At 35.3% G+C, this 13,115-nt stretch overlaps 2 protein-coding genes across 2 annotated transcripts in view; both read right to left on the reverse strand.

Annotated features, from left to right (window-relative positions):
- On the reverse strand, positions 1–1,850 carry LOC117286784 (protocadherin beta-6-like; the record flags this gene model as incomplete). The annotated part of the gene is made up of 1 exon (XM_033765567.1): positions 1–1,850. A coding segment is annotated over exon 1 (1,494 nt), but the record flags the coding sequence as incomplete, so codon positions are not given.
- Positions 1,851–12,523: 10,673 nt separating this feature from the next.
- Pcdhb5 (protocadherin beta 5) overlaps positions 12,524–13,115 on the reverse strand; it is a 3,046-nt gene continuing 2,454 nt past the window's right edge. The window contains exon 2 of the mRNA XM_033765568.1: positions 12,524–13,110. Coding sequence (XP_033621459.1) covers positions 12,891–13,110 — 220 coding nt within the window. The 3' untranslated portion in view covers positions 12,524–12,890. The remainder of the gene's footprint in view (positions 13,111–13,115) is intronic.

Raw genomic sequence — 13,115 nt, forward strand, 5'->3', positions numbered from 1 at the left:
GCCGGGCTGCGGGTCTCGGGGCGGCAGCAGCGAGTAGGTGAGCTGGGCGTTGGCGCCCGAGTCTCTGTCCGTGGCGCTGACGGTGCCGATGTGCAGGGCGGGGCTGCTGTTCTCGGGGACCAGCAGGGTGTAGGAGGCCTGGGTGAAGGTCGGGGCGTTGTCGTTGACGTCGGAGACCTGCACGGTTAGGTTGTGCTGGGTTCTCAGCCTGGGTGTGCCCAAATCGGTGACCGTGATGGTGATGTTGTACTCTGACTTCTTTTCTCTGTCCAGTGGTCCATCTGTTACCAGAGTGTAGAAATTCTCCACAGATGGTCTTAGAAGAAAAGGGATGTTGTCATCTATGGAACAAATAACCTGTTGGTTATACCCAGAATCTGCATCTGAAACACTAAAAACTGCTACTATGATCCCTGGCAAGTTTTCAGGGATGTGACTATTGAGTGAGGACATGGTCAGTTCAGGCGAGTTGTCATTGACATCCAGGACCTTAATGATTAAAGAGCATTTTCCTGTTAATCCACCGCCATCAGTAGCTTCAACATCCAAGTGATAGGACTGAAATTTCTCAAAATCCAAAGTGTCCCTCACTCGTATTTCTCCGGTGAGTGCATTTATTTTGAAGGTTTGATTAACGTCATCGTCTTGAAATAATGCGTAAGATACCATCCCAAAGGATCCTTCGTCTAAATCAATGGCTGAGACAGTAATAACTAGAGAGCCAAGAGGGCTGTTTTCAGGGACCATAGCCTCATAAAGCTGATAAGCAAATTCGGGGGCATTGTCATTGCTATCCAAAACCAGTATCTGAATCTCTGAGGTACCTGTCCGCGGCGGAGCCCCGCCATCCAACGCGGTAATGGTTAATCTGAGTTGGTGCTGCTCTTCGCGGTCTAATGCTTTATCCAGCACCAGCTCCGGGAATTTCTTGCCATCACTGCGAGTCCGGGTGAGAACGTGGAAGTGAGGATTGGAGCTGACTGTGTAGCTCTGAAGGCTGTTGCTGCCAGCATCTAAATCCTGTGCCATTTTCAAAGGAAATATTTTTCCTGGCGTTGTCATTTCAGATATCTTAAGAAGCATTTCTCTGGCAGGAAACTCCGGAGCATGATCATTTATATCTCTGACTTGCAAGGCAGCCTGAAAAAACTGTAAGGGCTTTTCCAGTAACACCTGGAAAGGCAGCACACATTGCTCAGCAGAGTCACACAGCTCCTCTCGGTCCAGCTTTTCATTTAGCAGCAGCAAATCACGGGTCTGTGGATCAAGCTGCAAATGCTGTCTGTTCCCCTTGAAAATAACCTGGGCTCCCCGCTGAGCAAGCTCTCCCACTCTGAGTCCCAGATCCTTTGACAAGTTGGCTACAAATGTACCGGTTTCTGTCTCCTCCATTATGGAATACTGAATGGATTTTGCATCCGTCTCCCACAAAAACATCAATATAATGAAGATAGCCACTTGCCTTTTTTTATGCTGTACTTTTGTTGGCACCATCTCTATTGTTATATCTGATTCCAGAGGGGAAATCCTTTTCAGCTCCCAAGCACCAGGTCCGCAGCTGACCCTTTCAAATGTGATTTTTAAAAATTCGCTCTTATAACTTCTGTGGTGATTACTGCCTTCCAGAACACTTCTGTGTTAGCTTTAGCTGTAAATATGTTCCGTATTATCACTTTGGCTTCTGGGTAAAATGGAGTCCAGTGGATCTGCTTAGCATTTACTGATTCTTTTAGCCTGCACCGCCACCACGCGTTCAAATTAATAACTTTATGAGGTGTTTCTAGGTTAATATCATTTCTGAAATCTGTGCTTATAAGGACTTTCAGGTACAGCCAATGTTTCTCAAACTGAATGTGTGAATCATATGCATAAAGAATTGCTTAGGAGTCTTACTTTTGTGTGTATCTATTTTTTGTTTTTAAGTCAGTTCCCGAGTTCTTTTAGATCTTGAATCAAATTGCTTGATGATGCTAAGAGGGAATCTATAGAACAGTTTTTCTCCTTGCATATTAATCCTTAAGAATTACCCTTTCAGGTAATGTAAACTTCCTATAATCAACTCTGATTTTTTAGAAGTGGGATTTATCTTTGATGAGCAGTGTAAATTTGAATTCCCCAGGGACACACTATTTAATTGTTCCAACAAACACATCAACAAATTATACAAAATATAGAAGTTGCTCAACTACATAATGGCAAAATAAACAACAAATTTTTAAATTACATGACTCAGATGGCATGAACAATAGCCTTACTTTATTATATGGTTAACTCTGCACAGTAAAGGAATAATTAGGTTATTGGAAGGAAAATCGAAGCCTGATGATACTTACAATAGAAACATCAAAACAAATAAAAGAGGAGCTAGGAACAATGATTTATTTGTCATAAGCATTTAAGGAGTTTACATAGTTTCTAAATGGATAGACTCTTGTTTTGAACTCAGGACCTTGTGCTTGCAAGAATTTTCCATGGTTTTAAGAGGCTTGTGCATCTTTTATAATTTGTTTGTTCCATATAGCTTTTATTTCTGGAAATTAAAGTAGAACAATATACAAATCCCCACAATAATATAAACTTTTACAATAGGAAGTATAGTTTTCAGTCAAATTATATTTTTGGTTTTGGTCAAATTATGTTTATCAAAGATCAAATATATCACCATCTTGTAAAACACATGAATCAGTGCCTAAAAATATTCATGAACACCTTCACCATCCTCTCACAGCAAAGAGGACACTCTGTCTTAAAGTTACATGCCAAATAAGGTGATGTGAAAAGGTGACTTAATTTTGGTGAATACCATGTAATTTAATGATAGAATATCATGGTTATATGTGTTTCAGCCTCACCAGTTTCTGCTCAGATAAACTGGAAAACTGCATGACTAAACATTCTAAAAAAATCTGGGTAAATGCATTACACAAAGCAAAATATGGGGTCCAGGGATTTAGCTCAGTGGCTCCACTGCCTGCCTCACAAGCACAAGAACATGAGTTCGATCCCTGGTACTCCCCACCCCCCCAAAAGCAAAATATGTTAAAAATTATTCACTTTGGATAGACTTCATATTTATTTAAAGGTGAAATCAATTGAGCTCAAGAAAAATTTACTTTACATAAGAGCCAGGATGATGTAAGATTAAAATAAAGATTTTTTAAAAAAATTCAATTCTAAGTAAGACAAATAAAGCTACATAAAATCTAAACTCTGAAAATATGACATCATCTTATACATGAAAATAACATCTACACAGCCTGAAGTCACATATGAAGTCACATATTAATGTCACTTGCCTCCAGAGTTTTCTTGGTAAATATTACTGAGAGTGGATTGTCCCTTAAGGATATTAATAATAAAATGAATTGAAATAAATCCAACAATCAAGATCTGCTTGGGTGGTCTTGGTTTATTCTCTGGAACAAGGCGATTTCCAGCTCATTTAACTGCTTCCTTCTGAATGGGCATTCTAAATTATGATCCCAATTTAATAGCATCCTTGTCTTTGAGATTCTTTTATTTACTGTGAAGCATCACCAGTCACCCTCAAATACAGCTTGTTGACTTAGTCCTCATTTTAAAGTAAATTTTATCAATAGTACAGTATATGTCTAAAGCAATTTGGTGAAGAAAATGCCTTCAAAAACATTGGTAATTATAAAAGATAAAAAGAAGGTAATATCTGAAAGTTCCCCCAAAATATGTCAGTTGAGTATGTCAGGAAACTCCCTTTGTATAGAAAGTGGATTGTATTTGTTTCCTATAGTAGAATGCTTTTATGTTTTGTTCCCATTTGCTTTTATTTGATTTGCTTGAGTAGAATTGAATTTACTTTGCTATCATAAGTATATTGTCACAAGGAATCATCAGTTTTCATTATGAAAAATGTCTGACATATACTAAGTCAATACAATAAAAGTCCACGAACATATCACCCAGTTTCACATTGTCATATTTCATCTATAACTTCTACTCTTTTCCTCCACCAAATGTTTACTTTTGTTTTCTTTTTTAAAGGGTAATGTTATATAAAATAAAAGGCACTAAACCTAAACTGTATCATTTTAACAAATGAATCCATCCATGTAATCCTGCCTCTTTTGAGATATACAGCATTTCCATCTTTCACTGGGCATAATTTTTATCACATTTTTTTCAGTTTAATTTTACTAATTCTGTGACAGTTTCTTATCCTCTCACACAACATAATAAAAAAACCAGATAATAAAAATTACTGCCTTATGCTCTTTATGTTCATATGTGATAACAAATAACTGAAATGATAAATATTTCAAAGAATAATTTACCTGAATTATTGTTTATGTACTGGAAGTATATTCTAAAGCAAATGTTGTAAGTTATACATTATATTTCATTTAGTTATCTTAAAATTATTCCATAGCTGATTAAATTGACTTTTAAAATTTAAGTATATAAAAAGTGTAAGATGAACCTTTAAAACTCTAATTATAGTATATGCAAATAAAATATTTCAGAGAAAAGATAGAGCTGATTTTTAAATGATTATAAAATCTCTTGATTGATAGGAAATATGTTGCAGAACAGCTTGAAAATATAAAAGAGTGGGATGCTAGATCACTTTTGAAATCTCAAATGGCTGGATAAAAATATGTTGTCAGTGTTTGGCAATGTTATTAATGTTTTACAAAGATTGTTCTTCCATATGTTTATTAGTTTTGCTTTGAATTTTCTTCTACTATCTTCATTATTATTCTTCATCATTCTACTGTCTTCATTATTATCATTCTGTTATCTTAGTTCCTTCTTTCTGCATGCTTTGGATTTTCTTCATCTTTTTCTAGATTCTTGTGGTGGAAAATTGAACTAGCAAATCAACCAGTGATTGATTTGAGACTTACTTTCTTTTAAGATGTGTTTACCTAGTGCTATAAATTTTCCTCTTGGCATGGCTTTAATTATGCTTCCCAAATTTTGATTGTTGTATTTTAACTTTCAATTCATTTAGATAATATTTTAAGTTTCACATGAGACTTCTTTGATTCTTGGATTATTTAGAAGTGTACTTTGTATACCTTTTTAATGGTTGCTGTAAGTAATTATATATCTTTGCTAGTATCATCATCTTACCAGTTCTTCTAAAGTGATGAAAACTTAATTCCCTTCATCCACCATTTTAATTGTCTTAAATATTTCCTCTACATACACTTAGAACTAACCAGATAGTGTCATAATTTTGGATTCAATCATATACAATTTAGAAAATCCAATAATAGTCTTTTTTATCTGTATGTTTGTTTCTTGTTTTTATACTTTAATTATCTTCTTAAGGTTCTGTTTTTAATTGTTTTTTGTTTGGAGATCTTCCTTCCTTTTGACAAAAATTTTTTTCCTGGAGAATATTTTCACTAGACACAGGATCCTGGATTGACAGGTTTTTTTAGCATGAAAAACATTGTGCAACTTTCTGGTCTCCATAGTTTTAATGAAAAATCTACTGTTATTCAAGATGGCATTGTCTTGTACATAAGGCGTCATTTCTTTCTATGTTCAAGATACTTTGTTTGATTTTAGTTTTCAGATATTTGACTATTATGCCTACAGGTGTGGATTTTGGGGGGTTTGTATTGTTTGAAACTTATTTGGCTCTTTAAATTCCTTTAGTTTATATCTTCCAGTTTTCAGCCATTATTTCATCTCAGTTTCACCTTTCTTCTTTCTTCTTGGGATTTAAATGACACAAATATTAGATATTTTGTTATTTTCTAGAAGTTCCTAGGCTCTGTCCATTTCGTTACAGTTTATTTTATCTTCATTGCTCAGATTAAATAATTTCTACTGTTCTGTATGCTAGTTTCCTTCATTCTGGTGTTGAGTCCATCCAATAAGTGTTTTTTTCAATTATCATCTTTAATTTAATCTAAAATTTCTGTTGGTGCTTATATCTTCTCTTTCTTTATTGAAATTTCATAGCTCTTTGCTAAAACTTTTTTGTTTCAGCGATGTTTATAATTGCTTATTAAAGCCTTTTTTGAAGTCTTTTAAAATCCTTGTCAGACAATTCTAACATCTCTGTCATGTTGATGTTAGTATCTATTGTCTATTATATTCATCTCGGTATCTGCTTTGTTTTTGGTAGGCTTGAGATAGTCCATTACTCAATGTGTATGTACCCAAAGGGAACTCCTGTTCAGGTTCATGAAGAGATACAAGAATGATTATAACAACATTATTCATGTGACAAACTTCAGATCAACCAGAAAGTCTATCAATATTAAATTTAAAGATAAAAGTGTATTTATGCAGTGGAATACTGTAGAGCAGTGTAAGTAATAAATTTGCATAAAATAAGTTCAATACCATAATTATTGAAAAGCAGTAAGGACACAGATGATGCAGATGTACCAAACTAAACAGAATATTATATAAGAACATAAGCATAACTTAGGCAACTATGAAGAACACATAATTATTTAAAATTCAGAATATAGGATTTTTAAATGGGAACAAAACATGCATTGATGGAAACAAACAGGCACTTTCTAAGTCTTGGCATTATTATAATTCTTATACAGGTACATGGGTGCTAATTTTGATATTTGGAGGGTTTTTTCTCATTGTTATTTTGAATTGTATATAAATTACATACATTTTTTGAAACCTTAATAGATTAAAGAATAAAAAAAATTAAAATGAATAAAGCAACTTCTCTGGAGTCAATCTGTCTGGATTCTTGTTTTACCAATTACTAGCTAGGTTGTGGTTCAATTCCTAATACCCAAAGAGATGGTACTTTGAGTAGGGCTTTTGGGAGGTAATTAGGTCATAAGTGCAGCGATGTTAAGAATGACATTTGTACCTTTATGTATAGGGGGTCCATACTGCTCTTTCACTCTTGTTCTGCTGTGTGAGGATATAAGAAATCAGCAATGTATACCCTGGAAGTACATGACCATGTTGATACTCCAATCTCAGCCTTCCAGTCTCCAGAGCTGTGAAATATAAATTTCTATTGTTTATAAGCCCCTCACTCCATGCTGCTTTGTTACCACAGCCTGCAGTGACAAAGTCAATGGCCTTGGCCAAATTGCTTTAACTCTGTGTGTCCTGGTTTGTTCATCTCTAAAATGGGAACACCAATTTTAAGGGCTGAATGAAAGATGTATTAAGAACAAAATAACCAAGTACATGCATACAAAGCATATAACAATGTGTTATATAATACATAATCACATTTAAGAATTATTATTTCTCCTCAAGACCTTCAAAAAAATCTTAAGGCTCATTTCTCAAGATTCAAAAGAATCTTCTGGAGACTAACAAGACATTTAGTGGAGATTTAGAATCCCAGAACAAGCCTTTTGCATTCTGACACTTATAGGGCCACATCCTGAAAAGAGATTCCTGTTTATTCATAAAAGCACACCCTATGGTAAAATCTGACATTTTATAAACCTGGTGCTCCACTGTCTCATACAAAGAACTCTTATCAGAATTTCTACATAGGACAGAAGCTTGTATGGAGAACACCCTGTCATACAAAAGCAGAGACAATATATAAAATGGCAGCTGCTTCACATCATCTACCCAGTTTTTTTTTTCCTAGTACTGGGGATGGAACTCAGGACCTTGCACTTGACAGGCAGGCACAGCACCACTGAGCTACATCCCAACCCTGGCACATTCTTTCTTACATGCAAGCAAATAATCGTGGATTACCAGACACATGAAAGCCAGAAAAATATCACAGAACAAAAAGAAGAAAAAAAGAAAGAAAAACACTCTGACTATGTAGGAAATAGGCAATACAGGAAATATAATAAATTTAGAAAAACTGCTAGATCTGGTGGCACACGCCTGTAATCCTAGCATTTGGAGAGGCTGAGACAGGAGGATTACTGTGCATTTTAGGCCAACCTGGGCTACATAGTGAATCCAAGGCCAGACTGAAATACATAGTGAGAACCTGTCTCCAAAATAAATAAATTTCCCAAATGATACCAGAGAAAAGGCCCAACCCAACAACAAGAAATGTAGGGATTAAATATGCCACTAAATTAATAGTTCATTCAAAATAACTGAAAATGAAATGAGAGATTCTAGAGAAAAAAAGACATGAATATAAAATTAAGCAGTAAGATAGGACACAGAAAGAAATAATTAAGAATGTTCAATATCTGATGAACTCATTTGAAAAATAAATAACAAGATAAAGTTAGAGATACAATTAAGAGAATAATGGTAGACATGAAATTATCCCAGGCATCAAAAAGTATGAATTATTAGAATATATAAGTACATTGGCTGCCCAGCAAAATGAATGAAAAACAACAATTATGAAATGTAAGTCACCTAAAAGAAAAATTCTAAAATCTGAGGAAGAAATTATATACAAAACATTTAGTATTATATATACATATGAATGATATATTTTACATATATGTGAAGAAGATAATGGATCAAGAATCAAACTGAATAAAACTTTTCTCAGGATTTGGCTCAGTGGTTCTGCTGCCTGACTCGCAAGCACAAGAGCCCAAGTTCGATCCCCAGTACCAAAAAAAAAAAAAAGGAAGCAGCCTATCAAACAATGGACTTAACTAGGAGAAGAATGAAAACAAGATGGTAGCTTTACACAGACTTAAAGATTACTTAATTCACACAGAAATGAAAAGATAGTGGACTTCAGAAAGAAATAAGGGAAATTGAATTCTTGATCGAGAACTTGAGAATATTTAAAGATGTGGTAAAGTCAACTCATAAGGTTAAAGGTTAGATCTAATCTTGATTTTAGGAACATTCTTTCAGTGCCAAAGGAAGGACAACATTAGATCCAAAGGGCAAGAAAGATAGCCCTTACCATGAGTAATATGGCTCTGTAATGAATAAAATTTTGAGAGAGACTCAGCCCCTGAGAAGCAGTAAATATCCTGGCACTTATGGGTGGGTCATGATCTTTTTCTGTTGAATATGGCATTGGAAAAGACCCTTGTGACTCTGTCTAAGCAAATCTAAAATAAAATTATGCTTCAGCAAGACAAAACAAGAATGTTGTCCAAACCAAAACAATGACTAAGGACACCCATTTCCTTACACATATGAGCAAACAGTGCTTCTGTACATTACAGGCCTAATTTCACTTTGCTCTTCTCATTTCCCCAAAAACTTCACTAAGATACCCCACATTAAATTAATCCCACTAAGCCGGGAGTGGTGGCACATGCCTGTAATCCCAGCACTCGCACTCAGGAGGCTGAGGCAGGAGGATCGCTATGAGTTTGAGACCAGCCTGGGCTACATCATGAGTTCCAGGTCAGTCTCAACTACATAGTGAGACTCTGTCTCAAAAAGCCAAAAAAATTTAATTCATTCATTCATTCATTAATCCCACTTTCTGAAAATACCTACTACAGAGCTAACCCATACTTCCCCGAACTCTCCCCAAAATCACCTAATATAAGCTTACATTCTACACCTTTTTTATTAAGAGTAAGAAAAGTGATTCACTGTTTTCTATTGTGTGCAACCTCATTAATTGCAATGAATTAATAAACCCAAATTTCTTTGCATTTTTGGGACACTAAGGATTAAACTCAGTACCTTATACATGCTAAGTGAGTACTCGTCCATGAAGCTTCATCCCCGACCCCTTTCAAAATTTTATTTTGAGGCAAGGTGTCACTATGTTGCCCAGGAGGATTCCCTTGCTTTAGACTCCTGAGTAGCTGGGATTACTAGCATGCAACATGGCATGGGCTTACAAGTTTGTTTTAATAAAGTGTGTTCCTGGTGATTTTTTTGGTCTGGGGAACTTACACTTTATATTTTCATGAAAAGTAAATTTTAAATATTCATTTTAAGATTCTAAAATATATCTATAGACAAGGAGTCCTTAGTTATAGATGTAAAGATGATGTAAACAGACAGCTTTGGTTGCAAAAAGGTCATCAAATTTGACCGTTTAAAAGTAGATGTTCAACAGAGGGAGGCTAAAAAGCATAAGGGAGAAACTGATACAAAAGGAATAACAAGAATGCTATTCATTTTATTTCTTTAAAGATACAAATTATAATAATAATCCTTATTATTAAACAGTAAATGGTATTTTCAGTTTGACCAGAAAAGGATTAAGAAGAGTCATATATCTAGATGGGAAGTATGGATAACTGAAGTTACTTTAAGTGTGGTAATTACATTATTGTATTACTTTTCTGGGTTGCCACAACAAATACTATGAAAGAAATGTATCTCCTACAGTTTTGGAGGCTAGAAGTTCAACATTAAGTTACTGACAGATTTAATTTGTATCATCTTCCTCTGATGTCTTCACATGATCATCCGTCCATGTATCACCTCTATGGTATCTGTCTCATCTAAACTTTTCTTAGAAAGATATCAGTAATACTTGATTAGAGCCTATCCTAACTACATCATTTTAACATATTCACCTCTTTAAAACTGTATCTCTAAATACAGTAATGTTCTATTTATTTGATAGAGTCTTAATATGTAGCTCTTGTTGGCCTTAATGTCACTACTAGCCCAGGCTGGTCTTGAACTCATAGCAATCCTCCTGCCTCAGACTCAGGAGTGCTGGGATTACAGGCATGCAGTGCCACACCTGGCTTAAATACAGTTACATTTTGAGGTAGGCAGGGTTACAGCTTCAATATATGAATTTGGGAGATAAAACACAAATCAACCCATAACAATTACAAACATTCCATAGTGATAAGAAAGTAAATATAAAAAGAGCTTTAAAGGTACCTTGCAATAGGTTAAATGAAAAAACAGACACTATCACATTTTGGCAAGGATGTGGAGGATTTCATATAGTAAGACATTGCCTAAAGAATAAGAAACTAGAGAGGGGGAAGTGGGAGGGGCAGGGGAATGGGGGAAAAATAAGAACCAAGATACATCATGTAAAGATGCAAATTCCCAATGATGCATGTCATCATATTGTACACCTAAAATGTACCAATAAACCTAATGAATAAAAAAAGATATTTCTAATTAGCAATATGAGTCGATACAACCACTTTGGGAATTGTTTTTTGGAAACAACTACTAAAAGTGTACTTAATACTTACTATAGGCACATAAATTTTACCCCCAGATAGAGAACCAACAGAAATGTAAATGTAAGGTGTGATAATATAGTGAACATTTTTTAAAACATTAAAAATTATTAGAATAAAAGACATTTCCCCTTTTCACCAAAATACTCTACCTTGCTTTGAACACATGTATCCTCTGTTGTTCTAAGTACTTTGTGAAGCAGTTCTGGAAGTCCTCCTTTGTGAGGGCCTTTAATTGTGCTATCCTGGGTGCCTTAGTGTCCTGTATTGATTCAAATATCTGCCCTTTGTGATTCTTTCCCTTTGGAGAAGAGCCAGAAGTTACATGGTACCAGTTCAAGTGAATAAGGTAGATGAGGACACAGTACAATATTTTTATTTTCACTGGATGACACGGAGCACCATTCACCATATTTTTTGTCACATTCCATAAAAACACTCACAAAAAAGGACTTCTACAACTGCCTCAGAAACTGGCAAGAACATATGGGAAAAGAGAGTTTGAAGTGAGGAAGAAGTATTCTTAGGGAGATTAATGGCAATGTACCTTACTGTAATGAGATTTTAATTTAAATATTCACCATATATTTTAATTTTATCTCATACATATCTTCCCAAAGGCTTGTACAAGAATGTTTATAGGGGAAAAATAGAATGTTCATAGGGATATTACTCATAACAGTCAAACCTTGCATCACTCCAAATATCTATGTGCAGAATTACAATAAATTGTGGCATACTCATCCAGTGGAAACTATACAGAAATGAGAAAGAACTACAATTAAAAATACTGTGAATAAATTTAAAAAACATAATGTCAAGTGAGAGAAACAATACAGAGCAGCCATCAGGATGGCCAAGAGGTCTAGGGCGCTGCATTCAGAACACAAAGCAGTTGATATTCTACTGTTCCATTCATATATATATTCACAGAAGTAAACGTATTCTTATTGGAAGTCAGCATGTTTGTGATACTTGGTATAATAGTGATTGTAAGGAGTAATTTGTGTAGCACCTAGAGTTCTGCTAATGACTCACACTGTTACTTGTGTATGTTTACTTCATGTATGTTTACTTCAAGTAGTTGAATTGGGCTGAACATTAATGATTTTAGGAATGCTATAATTCAATTTAAAAATGTGCTTATAAATGTATGGCAGGGCTGGGGATTTTTCTTAGTGGTTCCGCCACCCAGATTGCAAGCACAAAGTCCCAAGTTCAATCCCCAGTATCGGGGGGGGGGGAAAGGATGCCAATCAGGATCAGGCCTGATAAAGAGTAGCTACAAGATTATTACACTTCATCACATTTTCATAAGTAACATCATATTTGATGTTATGTGTAGAAAACAATTAAAAAGAAGAAAATGTAAAATATCTTCTATTTTCAATTTTGCATCAAATATACTGAAAGTACGAAGAAAGAAAAGGCTTGGAATATGTAGAATATAGGAATAATTTTTTTGATTTTATTAAGATGGCTCATGAAAACAAATACCAAGAAGATAAAACAAATCTCAGGAAAGCAAACAGCTCACATGGATTTGGGATAACAATAATAATTTGGAATAACAATATGTAAATGAGTGCAATACGTAGAATTGAATGGGGGACAATTCAGTGCTAAGGTACAAACAAATTGGGTCATGGGTTCTATCCCTCGCATCATGATAAAAAGTGGAATTTTGCAAACTGCTGAAGATAAAATTCAACAGAAAAATCCATTACAAGAAAAATCAAAGCTATGTCTGAAGGCGAAATGTTTATGTACACTTCTATATCTTTGTAATTTAGGGATACGTGCAAAAAACACTGCATAGTTATCAGATCACTATTGGAACCCAAAACTATTCCGGACAACAGCATTTCCTTCTGTTTCTTCCCCAAAACCCTGGGGTAGGAGGTTGGGAAATGGTGGCTTGAGGAAGTTGAACTCACCAGTACCAGAGTCTCCAGTGAGGCACACCTCATACCGGTAGCTGTGGGACAGCGTCCCAGCGCCGCCGACGTCCACCAGGCGGTCCGGAAAGGGGCCCTCGGGCGCCGAGACGCTGCC

Source organism: Fukomys damarensis, unplaced genomic scaffold (assembly GCF_012274545.1).
Source record: "Fukomys damarensis isolate Sample0158 unplaced genomic scaffold, DMR_v1.0_HiC HiC_scaffold_3, whole genome shotgun sequence".
In the NCBI taxonomy this organism is placed as follows: domain Eukaryota; kingdom Metazoa; phylum Chordata; class Mammalia; order Rodentia; family Bathyergidae; genus Fukomys; species Fukomys damarensis.